The 18,614-nt window shown below is 46.4% G+C and overlaps 1 protein-coding gene, 2 long non-coding RNA genes and 1 pseudogene across 3 annotated transcripts; 2 read left to right on the top strand and 2 right to left on the bottom strand.

Annotated features, from left to right (window-relative positions):
* Positions 1–11,739: 11,739 nt before the first annotated feature.
* On the bottom strand, positions 11,740–13,162 carry LOC9650866 (tetraketide alpha-pyrone reductase 1). The gene is made up of 6 exons (XM_024677133.1): positions 13,021–13,162; positions 12,796–12,968; positions 12,522–12,710; positions 12,307–12,469; positions 12,054–12,243; positions 11,740–12,002 (listed from the first exon to the last, which is right to left on the bottom strand). The coding sequence occupies exons 1-6, from the start codon at positions 13,139–13,141 to the stop codon at positions 11,825–11,827; spliced, it is 1,014 nt and encodes a 337-aa protein (XP_024532901.1). The 5' UTR covers positions 13,142–13,162; the 3' UTR covers positions 11,740–11,824.
* Positions 13,163–13,264: 102 nt separating this feature from the next.
* Positions 13,265–15,498, bottom strand: LOC9651545 (annotated as a pseudogene).
* A 404-nt stretch (positions 15,499–15,902) lies between these two features.
* Positions 15,903–16,159, top strand: LOC112347029. Its single transcript, XR_002992643.1, has 3 exons — positions 15,903–15,917; positions 15,966–16,024; positions 16,078–16,159. It is a non-coding gene; the product is annotated as an uncharacterized LOC112347029 (long non-coding RNA).
* A 652-nt stretch (positions 16,160–16,811) lies between these two features.
* On the top strand, positions 16,812–17,015 carry LOC9651546. The gene is made up of 3 exons (XR_002992645.1): positions 16,812–16,842; positions 16,895–16,954; positions 17,004–17,015. It is a non-coding gene; the product is annotated as an uncharacterized LOC9651546 (long non-coding RNA).
* The last annotated feature ends 1,599 nt before the right edge of the window (positions 17,016–18,614 follow it).

An 18,614-nucleotide genomic window follows, 5' to 3' on the forward strand; every position in this document is an offset into this window, starting at 1 on the left:
CGGAGCTTGATGGCGGTGTTGAGCACAAAGGGCGTGACGAAGGCATGGATCATGCCCAGGCATTCCATGCGGCCAATGATCTCGTCCTCGGTAAATTGGGAATTGCGAACCTCGCCAACGGATTGGTCATCATCGTCAAAGAACAGAGGATCGTGGATCGATAGAGGTGACGTCATTGCCATTTGGATCGAGGGCGCAAAAATCGATCAGCAATTGGGGAGAGCTTTCGACAGCAGGAGACTTGCACTTGCGATCGATTCTCTCGATTTTTAGAATCTATTAGAACTGGAATTAGAGATGGAAGAGCTCCAAAATTGTAGAGTGGACCTCAGTTGTGATCGTCGATTTGTGGAGATGTGAGAGAGGAGGCTCCAATTTATAGCAGGGAGGGTTCACAGGAATAGGCTGGTTCCAGGGCTACCTTATTCTTCACGTGTTTGTGAATTTTATATGGCTGGCCATGCCTCCAGCAACTTACTAATTGAGAGATTTCCATCTCCAAATCGCATGGCAAAGCCCTAGTGCAATTTGGCACTAGGAATGTGAGCAAAGATCAGTCATATAGTGATTGCTAAGAGGAGTAATTGGTAGCAACAAACATGACAAGGGAGGCTGGGGCTGTCATGGATGACAACAGCTCACAACAATATATTTTCTGGTTTATCACTATTATAATTGATTTAAAATTTAGTAAAAATAATGACTACATATTTTTTGTTTTATTACTATTATAAATGTAAATTAATAAAATTTCCAATTTGACTTTAAATCTTAAATTTATAAAACTATTGTGTCTTAAATTATAGTTACAAATATCAATTATAAATAATAACAATCTCAATGTAATGCAATAACTTAAAACTCATGTACCCCTTGTGGGTCATTTCCCATTCTAATACCAAGAAGCAAGTTTTGTTTGTGACTAATGTTGGTGACCATGGGCAATGAACAAGATTGCACGCTGAGATAAGAGGGGTACTCATCTTCTCCTTGAATCTCCAGGGCCTTCTCTACTTCGGGCTTTTCCAAACATGTCACTGTGCTCTGCTGTGGAGGTTGATGGGCTCGAGTTGGAACCAGCCATCAATCTTTTCCATGGCTGAGATCCGCCATAACAGAACATGACATTGACATACATTCTAGAGGGACAGAGGTGAGTGAGGGATCTGGATAAATCCACGCCAAGCCAAAGAGCTTGGGAGGTATTGGCGAGGCTGGATTATTAGACTAAGAACATCATGATTGGATGTTTTCACAACTGTGGTCTTTTTTATGTATGACAGTGACTTGAACAATCCAACCAGATCCAAAAACCAGATTTTACTAAATGGACATTTCCTTGCATGGACAACTTTAATTAACCCTTGCATGGATTTTTGCTGTTAGAAACAAAGAAGAAGAAAAAGTTATTTGAACTAGAAAAAAGAAAAAATGAGATTATCCAACAAGCTCATGTGTCTTTGGCTAACAATAATTATGTGTTGGACTTGTCGTCATTGGTGTCCACAGCCTGTGTTCCTGGTTGCTCCAAGATGCTAAGTCTTGCATCCGGCTGGGCCAGTCAGCATTTAGTCTCCTTGCAAAATCTTGGGCTTCCTTAAATCTCAATCAATGTATGTCACCTTGAACGAAACTAGCGCCTGCAAATTGGATTGGAGATGAAAAACCTTGCTTTTTGAGCTCTAGAGACGAGAACAAAGCTCTCAAGGAAAACAATGTGGAAGAAGGGAGTATACACCCACATACCTCCTTTGAGAAGCTGTCCCGAAGAAGGGGACGTGATTCTCTGGAACACCATGATCTCAGCCTAACTCTTCCTGAATCAGAGAACATTTGAGTGAAAGGAATACGAAGTTAAAAAACAGAGCTGATTTTACAAATGTCGTGGTTCCACTCCCCCGCAAGTATATCAATGTATTGCGCTCCCACGGCACCACTATATGAATCGACATCACAGCTTTGGGAGGGCGATGAAGGCTATGATCTCCATCTGGCGATGGTGATGGAGTGGCAATGCCATCGATTCGTGTGTGAACAAAGACTCTATTTCCTGCAGCTCCATCCCCCAAGAAGGTAGAGCTTGCTGCCCAGAGCCTGGCACACGAATCCCCATGCCTTTGGTGAGGAGGAATCCGGTGCCACTGGGTATCAAAAGCTCTTATCGTCCAAGCCCTGTTTGGCTCTGGAGTCTGGCAAATAGTTGATGAGCAACTGTGAAAGGAGCAGCGCAAGTCTCGTGCACAGGGAAGCGTGCCGGATCGACGAGCTAAGCACCGGCAATTCACATTCTTCTTGCTATCACTATATGCCTGGTTTGGGCATATTGACAAGGCAATCAAGGTCTTTCACACGATTCAGGATCCCAATGTCTTCTCCTGGAAAATCCTGTTACAGGCCTTTTGCGATGACAATCGCGTTGCTGAGGATGGAAACACCTTTGATTCTCTGCAGGAGAGGGACGTGGTGACCTGGACTGCGATGGTGATTGCATATGCCCGCATTGGGCATCGTTTGCGCCAAAGTTTTTCTTCACGGGCCGCGGCGAAACCAGGTGGAATGCCTCTCATCCACCGCGAGGTCTTGCTCAATGGATGCTGTCTCAGGGACAAGTCAAGTTAATCCCAGTTGCTACTCGAGTACGTACTGCCACTTCCCGGTCCAATAAGGTCACATCGCTGGTTGGAATTCATGGCTTGGTGACTTGAGATCTTCCTTTTTCTTTTCGCAGGAGAGGAAGTTTTTCGATGAGAAGTCCGTCCCGCTAGACACCAAAACGTTGTGTGAGCTCACGTCGGCAGCTGAAAGCCTTGAGGTGGACTTGACCAGTCGACTCTAGATTGGATGATGGAAGGAAAAACACCGAAAGAGATCTGGACTGCCAGACGATCTAACTGAAGTAGGAAGCTAATGTTATAGATCTCTCACGGGCATGGTAGCTTGCGAATTGTTTAATTCCAGCTCAGCTGTGGACAAAAAATGCATTTTGCTGGCGAGCTTCATGCAGATTGGAGATGTAGACATGGTGGCGTGGTTGAAATTGCAGCACAGCACGAGATGAAGCCAAAGAAATGTTTGATCGATATGAAGGATCAAATCTCATGAACATAATGCTAGAAGCATCAAATTCATGATCACGGCTCTTTTTCCCCAGGGTGGATATTGTGAAAAACATTGCTCCTTCAATTCGCTTAGGACCACCAAAACTACAACACAAGTCCGTCCACAAGCCAATCAGCAGGCTGTCCGATCAGCAGGATTCCTCATCCCCTCCGGCTACTAGCGACAACTAATTAAGTTGCTTCGTTTGGACTAATTGAGAAAACTCTCCGGTTTTTTATTTCTTCCCCTTTTTTAGCTGCCACTTAGCTCAAGTTTAGGGTTCATCGTTGAAGGGCTCGGACGAGATGTCTTGGGGTTGGCACACAAGAATGATCAGTAACCTCTTAGTAAACAACGGAGGCGAACCGCTCTTTTATAAAACTTATGCGTTTGATTGAGTTTGCTTGATGTTCCATCAACTTTGTTTTTGCGTATGCAATTGTCTTGCTGACGACATCAAAGTTCGACAATACACCAGACTGAATAACAACAAAGTTCCTCAAAGTTGCTGACGAACAACATCCTACAAAGTGATGAAGTAACACAACACCAAGTTTTCACACCAGTACGTGAGAAGGTCCAAAATAAAATTAAAAAAACTATGTATGCCCGCACACCAGCACTGCAATAGTGGCTCAAACAATGATTCAAGTATCAAAACTAGACGGTCATTGCCTCGAGGAGGGAATACACATTTGGGTACTGTTTCCGAGAAGGATCCCAAATACCATACTTGCCTCAGTACGGCACTCGTTTTCCAGCCATGTGCTGGCTCCGCTGGGTTGTTCCTTGGCCTTTTTCAAGAGTTTCTGCTTCTCATGGGGAAGGGTCTTTAAGACTAGCTTGATAGCCCCACTGCACATACTTCTAATTTCCTTACCAGTTCCTTAAGAATGTAGATTTCATCCTGTCCAAGATTGGTCAAGCACTGGCAGCTCAAGCTCATGCGTCGTGTACGCTACTTTCCCTTCCTCTGCACATGAAACAGCTGCGCTCTTGGTCGGGGCTGGGCAGATGTACACAGTGTGCACCACGCAATGTCCAGTATACCATTCTTCCTGTGTGTTTCTGGACTAACAGTGACCTGGAGTGCAAGGATATGTAACACTCGCTGCTCGTTAACCCACACTAGCACGCGATCCACATACTTGAACGAGTTGTATACTGCCTGGTGCGGCTTCCAGTTATCTGGCCTGATAATGCTGGTTCACCCTTTAAAGCTTTCAGCTGGAACACTCCGATTTGTTGCCCTTGGAAGTTCAAACCGGTAGCCTGGATAGCCTCTCCAACCCACTTCCGGCCAAATCACATATCTTTTCTTGAGTTTGTTCACGAGGTTGGCCTTGAGCTTTGGTGAGCGATAGACTGTGCCCTTCAAGCGCTCTAAAGCCGCTTCACGATGACCGAGTTGGTGCAAAAAGATCCACTGCAAACATAGCCCTTGAACACAGATGCGGGATCTCTAAGCTTCTCTACATCCTCTGTGTACCTGTTCTTGATGTAGTCTCGGATGCATTCAAAGGGCTCAGCTGTCCTGAAGGTAAGCAGGACCATTTCCAGTCTCTCTTTTCATCCAGGTACTTCTCCGGGCTTTCCAGTTTGGCTGTCATGTAGAGTTCATTTCCCGTCTCCAGATCCAGTAGAGAAATGCCCAAACGTCTCTTCTTGCGGAAGAATTCGTCTTCAATTTACTCTTTACAAGCCTTGTCTAGGAGGAACAGGGACATTGGGTGCTTGTCAGCATAAAGAATAACATCCGCTAGGATGCTGCTGAAGCATCTTGCCATCTGTTGCAGAAATGAAGTATATGTAAATGTCTGGATTTTTGTGTGTGGAATGCTTTGTTGACTTCATTGCTTTGGTATGGTTATGTACATAATGGTATGGGTGTGATGCTTGGCATTGGATGGATGACTTGGTTTTGTTTGTTGACATGGAGACTTGTTGTCACTCATCTCCACACTCCTTCTCAAGGCTCTCACTGTCAGTCAAATGGAGAGATTTGAGGAAGACTTCATGTTTCACTTGAGGCAGGGACTTCATCAGGATATCAGCAAATTGAGGTGGTTGAGCAAAATTCAAGTTGATGGTTCCATTGTGCTTGGTGCATGAACCCAATTGAACACTATTGCCAACATACTATTGAAATTTGTATCCTTAATCCCTGCAGTAACATTTTAAGCTAGATGGCTTTTTTCATTGCTGCTGCAGATCTAATGCATTTAGACTCGCACAAGGACATCATAGTGATCTGCTGCCTCTTGAAACATCAACTAACCACATTATGGTTATACACATTTCCTCTTCCATATTTCAGTGTGTATTTCCGTGTACCACTCATATACCTCATGATCCGCTTCACAGCAGCCCAAGACTACTCCCACACCAAATGTGAGGTTAGGCCTAGTTGAGACCATCAAGTAGATGAGACTCTCGACCATTGAACAATATAGTGTTGTGTTATCCTCTTCAGGAGTCTCATTTGAAGTTCATGTTTACTTCCATAGAATTATCCACTCAAGTTAGCATTAAGCATAGAGTACCTTTGGAGAATGTCATGGATGTATTTTTTGTAGGAGAGCTTTAGTACTCCACATTACCTATCTAAATTCCCAAGTAGTAGTGCAATTCTCCCATATCAGTCATCTTGAATTTGGCAACAAAGTAAGTCTTAATCCAGTTGATGAGTTGCATCTGATTGGAGGTAATAGTGTATCATCCACATATAAGGCTAAGAATAGAAATCCTTAACCATCTTGATATGGAGGGGATAGTCTCTAATAGAGTGTGATTGAGTTGCTTTGCCATGCTATTCTGCTAAAGAGTATAAGCTATTGTATACTGATGAACAATGCCAACCTCAATCAGGAAGTTCAAAAACTCACTGCTCATGTACTTGCCACCACCATCCGTGTGTAGCACATGGATTTTCCTTCTAGTAAAGGTCTTTACCCAGCTCTTGAAAAGCTTGAAGTGGTCAAACACTTCACTCTTTGCATAGAGAAGACTCACCATAGTGTACTTAGAGTGGTCATTGGTAAAAGACATAAAGTACTTCTTGCGGCTAAGTGTTTCCATAAGTAGGTAGCACATGTCATTATGAACCAGATTTAGCAAGCTTACTTCATGGTTCTTGATGTGAATGGAAAGTAAATTTGCTTGTCAAGATGGCCAGTTTTACACATGCCCAAATGATGCTTTCTGTGAGCTTGTTGCAAGCTAAGGTGTGCAAATCTCATTCATTGACATGCCATGAGGATTGAAACAAACCCATGTAGATGTCTGGATTTGTGTGTGTGTAATGCTTTGTCGACTTCATTACTTTGGTATGGTTATGTACATAATGGTATGGGTGTGACACTTGGCATTTAGTGTCTTGCATGGATGACTTGGTTTATTTGCTGATGAGGAGACTTGCCGTCACTTATCTCCACAAGGCCATGGCATGGTGGTGATCAAGTTTTCAGATGGACCTCTCAAGGAAGTTCATCACATTGACTTCATCACCATTGATTGCTGCTTTACCACCACTTTCTTCACAGAGTTGGTGGCGGTGCCATAGCTCAATGATTTTGTGTGTTTGAAAAGTAAGCACTTAAGTTGGAAATATTAGTTCTGCATTAAATAGTAGAGAGTTTCATACCAAACACCACTGGCTATAGATGAGCTCATGTTGTGCACCCTTCTGTGAAGAAAGTGGTGGTAAAGCTTTGATCCAAGGCTGCATTACAACAAAGTGAATGTGAGAGGTCCATCTAGAAACTTGATCACCACCATGCCACAGCCTTGTGGAGATGAGTGATGACAAGTCTCCTCATCAGCAAACAAGCCAAGTCATCCATGCAAGACACTAAATGCCAAGTGTCACACCCATACCATTGTGTACATAACCATACCGAAGTAATGAAGTCAACAAAGCATTACACACACAAAAATCCAGACATCTATAAGGTATTGTCAACAATCTTTCAGGCAACATGTTAACAATTTAAGAGGCAATTGGTGAAAAGGTGAGTTTTTCTCCATCACCAGTGTTTGTTCTGGAGGTGTTATGGCTGGATTGTAGTGCTTCATTTCACATGACTCCCTTGAGGTTTGTGTTTCACACTTAGAAGCCTCTCCATGCTCCATAACAGGTTTACATTGGCAATAAATGACCACTTCAGCTGGAAGGCAGTAACATGGTGGTGATCAAGCTTCCAGATGGACCTCTCAAGGAGGTTCATCACATTCATTTCATCTATATACTCCATAGGTGCAACTTCATATCAAGATTTTGAAAAGAAAAAACTTTTAGGTAAGAACCAATTTTGTGTTAGTGGCTGCAAAGACTTGGGAGAGAGAATCCCAGATCAAGAAGATGAATGAATTCATCTCCAAGACTCAGTCCAATCATCGAGAGTGCTTTGCAATTCTTAGAGTCCTAAGTAGCCTACAAGGCGGTGTCAGTGTCAGGAGGTCTTACTTCAGTTCCCTGACCAAGTCCTAGCAAGCTTTAGCCATCAAAATTAACTGGACTTTGGTCTTTCATAATGAATGATGCAAAGAAGGCTGCCACCTAGCATATGCTTACTCAAAGCAACTTGTTGTTAATAATGGCTCTTCTCAGCTTGCAGCCACGGTGGTCTCGTCAAAGACGGCGTCCAGCTCTTCGTGTCACTCCTCCACGACTACCCAACGATCTCCCCGCGAGCTGAGCACTACTACTGCATGGTGGACCTCATAGCCAAGCTCGACGCTGCTGAGAAGTTTATAGCCGTGGCACCCCGACCGGGTGATCCACTCCACAATGCTGGGAGCCTCCAAAGTTCACAAGGACGTGGAGCAAGAGAGAAAGTCTGCCGAGCACTTGATGGAGCTCACATCGGATTGCTCCGTGGCGTACATGGTGCTGTCGAATCTCTACAACGAAGTCAGGAAGAAGGACGAGGGGGGCAAGATCGGGAGGCTCATGTACGAGAAGAACATCAGGAAGGAGCCGGCTTTCAGCTCATTGCGTTGAAGCGAAGAGTCCACGAGTTCTTCACGGGGGACACGACAATGCTCGAACTCCAGAGATCTTGGAGGAGCTGGAGAGGGTGAGGTCGGAGATGGCCAAGGCAGGATACACTCCAGACACCACTCTCATGCTTCACGACGTGGGGACGAGCAAAAGAAGCGCTTGCTCTCGTATCACAGCGAGAAGATGGCGATTGCATTTGGGTTGATCAGCACAGCCCCAGGAACTTCGCTGAGGATCATCAAGAACTTGCGCGTGTGTGGGGACTGTCACACTGCCACCAAGTTTATCTCCAAGATCACGGAAAGAGAGATTGTCGTGAGAGACAGCCATCGCTTCCATCACTTTGACAATGGGGGAGACTATTGATAATTCAGGTAAGTTTTAATCTAATTTATTTTTAAAATAAGGAACAAAGCAAAAAGGTGGTTAAAAAGGGAGCTTAGTTTTATATAAATCCATGAAGGTCTATCAGAAGGAAAAACGATGGGTTCTCACTCAAGTTCTTCGATCGATCATCCATCCCCAAATTCCTTGAAGCCGACTTGGTCTAACAAGAGGAAGCGTTCTCCACGTCCCCGTTCTTTTAAGAACCTAACTCGGTCGACCACTCCACACAAGAGGGTCCCTCTGGACCCTCCAGCCCTGTGCTCTCCCATGGATCTGGAAAGATCCGAGATGGATCAAGCAAGTTTCTTTGAACTTAGAGAACCCAGAGAGGCGGACAACGAACTCGTGATGAAGCAAGAACCACTTGAAGAGTTAAGATTGGATCAAGTTTCTTGCTCTGAGGTCGACTGGGGGGAACTTCTCAAAGATCTCTAGTTTGATGAAAATTGGTCACTTTCGCAAGAGATGTTTTGTAAAAATAAACATTTTTAATAATTTAATTTGAGCCAAGTTGACATCCCTGGGCCAGTTGAAAGTAACTGTCGTCCGGCACTGCTGCTGCTGCTTTCGATCGATTTCTTCTCGATCTACAGCACCATCGAAAGCACTCGAAACAACCCAAGCATCCACCAACACGAGCCGGGATTTCCAAGAGCTCTGGAAAGCCTATCAAATTTTCCTGAACCGGCTCTCGAGATCACTCGCAAAAGATGACAACGATGGCCTTCCCTGGTGGTATAACATCAACCCGCACTTTCCATGGCCCTCCTTTCCATTTCTGCGGCCTCCAATGCTACCACCACCGCCACCGCCACCTTTGTGCCCACCACCACCGCCGCCAGTAAACTTCACCTCCAGCGATGTCGATCGAATCAACCTTGCTCTCAACGTTCACTATCTCCAAGCCGAGTTCTTCCTCCATGCAGCGTTTGGACACGGGCTTGACAAAGTTAATGCAAAGCTTGCCGAGAAGGGGCCACCGCCTATTGGAGGCCGCAAAGCTCAACTCTCTATACAAATGGAGCATGTTGCCAAAGAACTTAGGCTCCAATCTACAGGTCATATCAGGTAGTTAACATTTCTTTCTCTCAAGTTTTTTTTTCTAAAGTTGTTTTCACACAGGGCAATCCATGATAAGCTGTCGGCCCCTGCTAAACATAGATGCTGGAGTGTGGAATTCCCTCATCAGCAAGGCTCTCGTTCACACTCACACCGAAGTTGATGGTGGTTCTTTGCGGTTTGATCCGTATGAAAACGACGCAAACTTTCTCATTGCTGCATATGTGATTCCGTACATTGGCCTTAACACGCTCGTAGGTTCGAGCAATCGAGTGACTGGCATTCAAGCACGAAATGTAACAAAGAATTACAAGATTTTCAAGAGATTCTTTGTTTCTTCAAAACAGTTGGTTGTCCGGATTGATGGGAATCCAAGCTCCACGAATGACTACTCCATGGCCATCTCGAGACCAAGTTCTCCAAGTTTTGTACGGAACAGGGAGACGCTTCCATACCGGGATTGTTCTTCCCCAAGGGGGCTAACGCTGACATCTTTCTCAAACCCAGGGGCCCAAACTTTAGTGTGAATGACTTTTTGCCTTTCCAGAAGTTCTAGCAAATGAGATTCCAAACTTAGGATCAGCCGAGGAAACCTTCTTGTAAAAACAAACGGTGTCTCCTTCCTTGAGCGAGTGCTCCCTCACATAATGAATCCAGTGTGTTGTGATCAGGCTCCCGGTTTTCCCCTTCTTGCACCGGAGCTCCCAAACTCCGCCCTCTTCGTCCACAAATTCCACGAGAACCTTTTGATCATTCGGGAGAATTGACTCGTACTTGACCGGGATGAGCAATCTGTGCAGGCTATTCACGTCGCTGGCGGTCAGCTTCTTGTCAAAAAGTAGAGCCCAACGAGATGGATCGCAGGTGACGAGAGGATCCTCGCGTTTCCGGGGTCTCCACTTGTGACACTTCGTTTTCTTGGTGTCTCCCGCCGGCTGAATCGCGCCCGAGGACGAGGAATCTTTCACCTCATCAGTCCTTGAACCGTAATCTCGATCGCCCATCTTAAGTTTCTTTACCTTTTGTCCCAGTTGTTGACATTCGTCCATGACCACCACCTTTCTTTCATATCCGCCGTGAACCAAAGTAGAGCCCTCCAGAGCATGGATTTCCGTGGAGACCGCTTCCTTCTCAGGACAAATGTCTTCGAAAAACTTGGCTGCAAGGCTGCAGCGTCCGCAAGAACCAACAGTCCAGAAAAATCTTTGCTTGTCATCTCACCACTAGTGAAAAAACCCTTTGCTTTAATCCAAACCTATACACTATTCACTGCCTTTTAAATAAAAGTTAAGCAAAAGGTGGTTAAGAAAGTGAAAAAACCCTTTGCTTTAATCCAAACCTATACACTATTCACTGCCTTTTAAATAAAAGTTAAGCAAAAGGTGGTTAAAAATCTTGGCGGCAAAAGGCTTTGATTTGAAATCCCTAACAAGGGCTCTTCAAATTTGGTTCCCGGTTCGTCGATCGATCGATCGATCGGAGGAAAGATTGTGTGCCAGTTACTATATATCGCGATGAGGAGCGCATTGCAATTGATGAGATGCCGGTCCTCCCCGGCGACCAGCGCAAATGCTGGGATCATCGGCGCCACCGCCGTTCCAATTGAGCAGCTTCAATCCTCTCAGCACTGCCGCCGCTGCCGCCGCCTCCAGCCCAGGAGTGGCATCGACTTGTAGAGATTTCAGGAAGCTCTTGCTCAGTCGCCCATATGTAATCACGAGTCTCTCTCCTTTCTCTTCGATCTTTCGCATTTAAATGGGCGATGTCGAATCGATTCAACTCTCTTGGATTTCGATGGCGGTGATGCACAAACAGGGGAGGAAGAGGGCTGATCCCGATAATTAGATACAAGCACGATCCTATCGTTTGTTTTCTTCCGTAGGTTCTCCAGTACACGAGCTAGAACAAACATTTCTTATCAGGTTTTCATTACACCGGTCTAGAGCTTGCTTTCAATATTGTTCGCTCGTCGGTGGAGTTTCATCAGGTTCTCTTATCAGGTGTGACCAGTCTAGAGCTTGCATCAAATCCACTCACAGTTTCATAGTTCACATCAGGAGCAAGTTCATCAAATCATGCAACACTTGCTCACCGATTGGGTGTGTTTTCATGCTCATTGATTGATATGATTTTGTAATTAATTTTTTTTAATAGTGCTCTTTGCTCTTGCTGGAGCTGGCAAAGCTGGAGAATCAGTGGAAACGGACCCATAGTGCTTCGATCATGACTATGGTGCTTATTTTGCTAGCCATACATGCCACACTTGCGTTACATGGATCAAGAGGGAAATGAGCCAAGCGATCTACTCTTACTTGCGTGTAAGAGGCCTTTGCGTTCCAGGCTCTCAACGCAATCGTCGAACATTTGCTCCAGCGACTTGAATTGGATCCCAAGGTCGTTCTGAAGCTTTCTGGAGCTGAATCCCTTGAAATTTGCCGGCCACCGGACCTCGATCCTGCAAGAAAGCAAAGGAATGAGTACTAAATTTTTGTTTGCGTGATCTTACTCGTCGGTAGAGGCGATTTTGTGCTTGGGATACCTCTTGGACATGAAGCTGGCGAGCTCGATCGCACTCATGTTGATAGCAGAGCAAACGTATCTTCCACTGGCTTTGGGATTTGTGTAGGCGAGGAGGTGAGCTTCAGCAACGTCGTCGAGATGGACGTATCCAGCGTGATCTATCCACTGCTTGGCTCCTGCAGTGAGGTTGGAATCTCAAAAACGTCCTTCTTCTGTTCTTCCGATATAGAAAGGCTTGCCTTGGAGCAGCCGGAGAATATCGGCAGCGCTTGCGGTGGCCCTGGACGAGAGAAGTTCTCCAACGATTAAGCTGGGAGCGATTGTGATCACATCTATGCCGCTTTCTTTCCCAAACTCGAGTACTGCTTGCTCGGATAGAGTCTTTCCCAGACCATACCACATCTAGACTTCAAAAGCTTTTTAAGAATTGGTCCTTTGGAAATAAGACACTTGCCTGAGTCTCACGGCAGCAGTCTGCGGAGCTCCACACCGATTCGTCCAAGACGTCATCGGGCTTGAAGTCGTTCCTCACGCGGACAGCAGTCACGGATGACGTGCACACCACTCGCTTGACTGTCGTAGATCTCTTGCAGGCATCGAGCACGTTTAGAGTTCCAAGCAAGCATGGATCAACAATCTCGGTCTGGAAGAAGAACCGTAAACAAAAACAACCAGTAAAAGTTTGTGATACAAGACTAGACCGAATCGAAGGAGTCAAGCAAAGTTACCTGTGGATCGTCCTTGTAGCTGAGAGTCACGGCAGCCGCGACATGGAAAACTCCATGGCAGCCTTGAACAATATCGTCAAAGGCCCCTTGCGTGACAAGGTCGGCCTTCTTGAGCTCCAGCCTCTCTCTCGCCCCTGGAAGCTCGCACAGGTGCGAAGTCTTGCTCGCATCGTCTAGTATCAGAAACAAGAGAATTAAACTATGTTTCTTCTCGTTTGTATGTACCTGGATCGCGCACAGTCCCGATGACGTGATATCCCTCCTCCAATAGCCGCTTCACGGGCCAAGATGCCAGGAAACCAGAAGCGCCGGTGACACACACCTTCTTCTCGTTCGCCATCGCCATGGAATGACCCTAAACTGGGCCTTGGCTCTCACTCACACAAGAATGATCAGTAACCAGGAATTTTACTTTCAAACCTTCAATGCTGGACAATGTACTTGAGCGATGATCTTCCAGAGATTCCTGTGATAGAAAAAGCTTCCTAGAGCTTGAGAAACACGAACTCCTCCACCGCCGGGATGGCCCCGATCCTGTGCAGCACTTCCTTGCTCGGCTCCTCATCCACGCCAATCGCCATCACCGCCTGCTTCCTGGCGAAGTCTTCCCCACGCTCATGAAGCTCACGTTCACGTTCCCGTCGCCCAGCAACTTTCCCGGTGATCCCCGGCTGATCCACCTGTTTGCACAGGATGACCGATCCCTCCAGGCTCACGTCCATGCTAAACTGCCCCACCTGCGAGAGGTGTGGAAGCCCGTTCTTGATCCTGCCCGCCACCGCCACCGCCACCCTTCCACCGTCGGAGACTGCGGTCGAGAACTTGGACTCGACGTTGGAGATCTTCACCGCGATGCTCTCCAGCGGCTGGGCCTGCGTGCCCGTCCCCTCGGCCGGGTGCCTCTCCTCGCTGATCCGGATGCCACGCTGCTTTGCGACGTAGTCCGCGTTCACGAGGTTGATGAAGGCGTCCGACACTGGCTCCACCAGGCCCTTGACGATCATCGCGCGGAGGAGCCGGGTGTCTAGATCGTCCGGGGACCGGGCGGACGTGTAGCTGATGGTTACGTCCTTGACTCCGTCCCCGCCGGCTACCAGCTGCTAGCTTTCCCAGCTTCTCGGCCAGTGAGCTCGGTTAAAACCTGGAGTTGCGAGCATTGAGTGTCGAGCAAAGCAGTAAAGAGATTAGCATACCTTGGAGGAAACCATTGGAGCGTTCACCGCAGTAGCGGAAAGCTCTCCACGCAACGCGCCAACGACAGCTTCAGCAATCTCTACGGCCACGCCTTCCTACAAACTCCATTTTGATTAGTTGATGATAAGGTGAGCCATGGAAGTTGGGATGCTGCTAACCTGCGCTTCTACCGTGCTCGCACCTAGATGAGGAGTAACTATCACATTCTCGTGCTGGACCACCTTGTTGTCCTTTGCAGGCGGTTCTTGCTCGAACACATCGTGAGCAGCCTAACAAAAAACACACCAACGTGTCAGATCTCTCTCTCTTGAACAAATAAGTAAAAGATCTACCTGAGCCACAGTGCCATTGTCAAGTGCCTTGATCAACGCAGCTTCGTCAATGACACCGCCCCTCGCGACGTTGATGATGCGAACTCCCTTCTTTACCTTCGCAAAAGTTTCATCGTTGAAAATGCCCCGGGTATCATCCGTGAGCGGCATGTGGAGCGAGATATAGTCGGCTCGAGCCAGTGCCTCATCGAAGCCAACGATCTCCACTCCAATCGCGCGGGCCCTGTCGGCGGGAGCATACGGATCGTGCGCAATCACGTGCATGCCCAGGCCTTTGGCTCTTCGAGCAACTTCCGATCCCACTTTCCCAAATCCCATGACGGCAATGGTTTTGTCTACTAGAGAAACGCCCGTGTACTTGCTTCTCTGCCACTTCCCTGGAGAAACAGAAAAAATAAAGAAACGACTCTCGTGTTAGTTCTGCTTAGACCAAGAGAGTAGAACTTAGTAAACAATGGAGAAAGGTCAGCAAGACAAGACCAAACAAAGCTAATGATTTCGAACAATGGAGCAAAATCACCAAGACAAAATCAAGCAAAGTTAGTGATTTTAACCATGGAGCAAAGTCAGCAAGACAAGATCAAACAAAGCTAATGATTCCAAACAATGAAACAAAGTCAGCAAGACATTATCAAACAAAGTAACGATTTTAAAAGCACTCGTGCGCAAGAACAAAGTTGGAGCATCCAGCAAAACACAAACACAATCAAACACGACAAAGAAAAGAAAAGAAATGCCACACAAAGATCTTACCTGACTTGACAGAAGCGTTTGCTTGCGCGACGTTCCTGGCCAATGCAGCAAGGAGAGCGATGGCGTGCTCGGCCGCTGCCACAGTGTTTGCCGTGGGAGCATTCACTACCAGGCAGCTCTTATCGGTGGCGGCTTGCAAGTTGACGTTGTCGATCCCAAAGCCAGCCCTCCCCACAACCTTTAGTCTTCCATTGGCCGCCTTAAACACCTCGTTTGTGACCTTGGTAGCGCTCCTCACGATCACCGCGTCACACAGGGAAATCTTGGCCTGGAGCTCCTCGGGGGAGAGATTGTAGGAGCAGTCGACGTTGGCTACCTTGCGGAGGAGATCCAGGCCGACCTCTCCCAGCTTCTCAGCGACGAGCACGGTCGGCCTGGGCGTCACGTCTTTCACTGCACTACTCGGACGAGCGAGGGCGTGATTATGGAATCCACTCGGCCGGAGCTTGGCGGTTCGTTTCAGTATTTCTATCGTGTTTTAGGAAGTGGTGAGCCAATTAAGCTAGTGCTTGGAAAGAGCAAGATGATTCGAAGGCTGGGAAGAAGGACTACTAACTGTCCCCAAAGGTGAAATTGTGATGGTGGGGAAATTCAGTAGCATCTCTTTGTTTCTCATTCATACTCGATGATGCTTTCCCAGCTTAAAATCTTACCTGAGTTTCACTATGGAGATCCCGACCGTCCGGTTAGTGCGCGAGAAGACTTTCCGAAACACGAAATTCTAATTTTTGAGATCGACATGCTTGAGATCCGACCTGTGAAGGTCAGTAGGCTTTGCTCTTTTCTTTCTTGACTCGAGTTGTTTTCAGGTGATCACAGATGACTTTGGGGGTACTCAAGCAGGTTCATATATACTCGGTTTGCAAGCTCCAAAGTTAACTCAACCTGTAGGTTCTCCGTGAGGGCGAGGGATTCGAGACTGCACGGGAGCCATACGAGATAAAAGTTTGGTGTGTACTGTCCCTTCATCTTTTGGTGTGCTAACAAAAACGCCTTACTCTAGGATAACCGGAAGTGTAAACGGAGAAGTGTTCTTCAATCACACCAAGGGCAATCCATTCGAATTTTGCTTTGGCAAAAAAGAGGTATAATATCTCTATCTTTGCGCGTCAAACTCGAGTACAATGTTTGCCTTGGCCTTGAGAAAGGCATAGGAACAAGGACAAAATGGGAGAAGGCTATTGTATACGTTACCACAGAGTATCTTACTCCATCGTCCGCCATTCCCGATCTACCTGTTACTTCCGGTGAAGTGGCATTTGAAGTAGAAGTAGTTCAAATAATACAGGTATGATGTTTTCTATTTCCTGATGGTTAAAGCGCGTATTTTTAAGGTGCGAGACATGTTTGGCGATGGCTGCGTAGTGAAGCGGCGCATCCGTGATGGAGTAGCCATGGACTGCCCACTTCAAGACAGTACATTACGTATACACTACAAGGGAGTGCTACCAAGCGAAGGTGGCAAGGTGTTTGTTGATACCCGAAATGACAACGAAGGCGGAGAGCCATTGGTTTTTGCTACAGGAGAAGGACTGGTATGCTTCGAATATATCGCATTGGAAGCTGAAAATGTTGTTTATGACAGGTTCCTGAAGGTTTGGAAATTTGCATTAAACTTATGCTACCCGGAGAGCTTGCTCTTATAACTTGTTCTCCTGAATAAGGTGAGAAAACCCGTTTGCTATGGTATTTAACCATCTTTTGGCAGGCCAAAACTTGTTCCAGAGAATGCCCAAAGGTGGAGCTTTTAAGCTTTGACACTGTGAAGGTAAACTTTTATTCTATGTGCTTTTGTTCTCGGTATGATTTTGGACCGGCAGGATTGGACTGGGTACAATTTCAAGGAGATAATGGATGATGCCACTAAAATGAGAACTACCGTATTGTGTAATTCGAGTAGTATTTTATCATCTAATCTTCAGTTTACAGGGCAATCGGTTAAAGGCGAAAGCTAAATACGAAAAGGTAATCTTCCTATCTTTTATTCTGAATATCCCAAAGCCCTTCTACACAGATTAGAGTTTAAACACGTGAAAATAAGGCGGGATACACTCCAGACACCACTCTCATGCTTCACGACGTGGGGGACGAGCAAAAGAAGCGCTTGCTCTCATATCACAGCGAGAAGATGGCGATTGCATTTGGGTTGATCAGCACAGCCCCAGGAACTTCGCTGAGGATCATCAAGAACTTGCGCGTGTGTGGGGACTGTCACACTGCCACCAAGTTTATCTCCAAGATCACGGAAAGAGAGATTGTCGTGAGAGACAGCCATCGCTTCCATCACTTTGACAATGGGGGAGACTATTGATAATTCAGGTAAGTTTTAATCTAATTTATTTTTAAAATAAGGAACAAAGCAAAAAGGTGGTTAAAAAGGGAGCTTAGTTTTATATAAATCCATGAAGGTCTATCAGAAGGAAAAACAATGAGTTCTCACTCAAGTTCTTCGATCGATCATCCATCCCCAAATTCCTTGAAGCCAACTTGGTCTAACAAGAGGAAGCGTTCTCCACGTCCCCGTTCTTCGAAGAACCTAACTCGGTCGACCAAGAGGACGTGTTCTCCACACAAGAGGGTCCCTCTGGACCCTCCAGCCTTGTGCTCTCTCATGGATCTGGAAGGATCCGAGATGGATCAAGCAAGTTTCTTTGAACTTAGAGAACCCAGAGAGGTGGACAACGAACTCGTGATGAAGCAAGAACCACTTGAAGAGTTAAGATTGGATCAAGTTTCTTGCTCTGAGGTCGACTGGGGGGAACTTCTCAAAGATCTCTAGTTTGATGAAAATTGGTCATCAAGAGATGTTTTGTAAAAATAAAACATTTTTAATAATTTAATTTGAGCCAAGTTGACATCCCTGGGCCAGTTGAAAGTAACTGTCGTCCGGCACTGCTGCTGCTGCTTTCGATCGATTTCTTCTCGATCTACAGCACCATTGAAAGCACTCGAAACAACCCAAGCATCCACCAACACGAGCCGGGATTTCCAAGAGCTCTGGAAAGCCTATCAAATTTTCCTGAACCGGCTCTCGAGATCACTCGCAAAAGATGGCAACGATGGACTTCCCTGGTGGTATAACATCAACCCGCACTTTCCATGGCCCTCCTTTCCATTTCTGCGGCCTCCAATGCTACCACCACCGCCACCGCCACCTTTGTGCCCACCACCACCGCCGCCAGTAAACTTCACCTCCAGCGATGTCGATCGAATCAACCTTGCTCTCAACGTTCACTATCTCCAAGCCGAGTTCTTCCTCCATGCAGCGTTTGGACACGGGCTTGACAAAGTTAATGCAAAGCTTGCCGAGAAGGGGCCACCGCCTATTGGAGGCCGCAAAGCTCAACTCTCTATACAAATGGAGCATGTTGCCAAAGAACTTAGGCTCCAATCTACAGGTCATATCAGGTAGTTAACATTTCTTCCTCTCAAGTTTTTTTTTCTAAAGTTGTTTTCACACAGGGCAATCCATGATAAGCTGTCGGCCCCTGCTAAACATCAATGCTGGAGTGTGGAATTCCCTCATCAGCAAGGCTCTCG

This window comes from Selaginella moellendorffii, unplaced genomic scaffold (genome assembly GCF_000143415.4).
Source record: "Selaginella moellendorffii unplaced genomic scaffold, v1.0 SELMOscaffold_19, whole genome shotgun sequence".
Taxonomy (NCBI): Eukaryota; Viridiplantae; Streptophyta; class Lycopodiopsida; order Selaginellales; family Selaginellaceae; genus Selaginella; species Selaginella moellendorffii.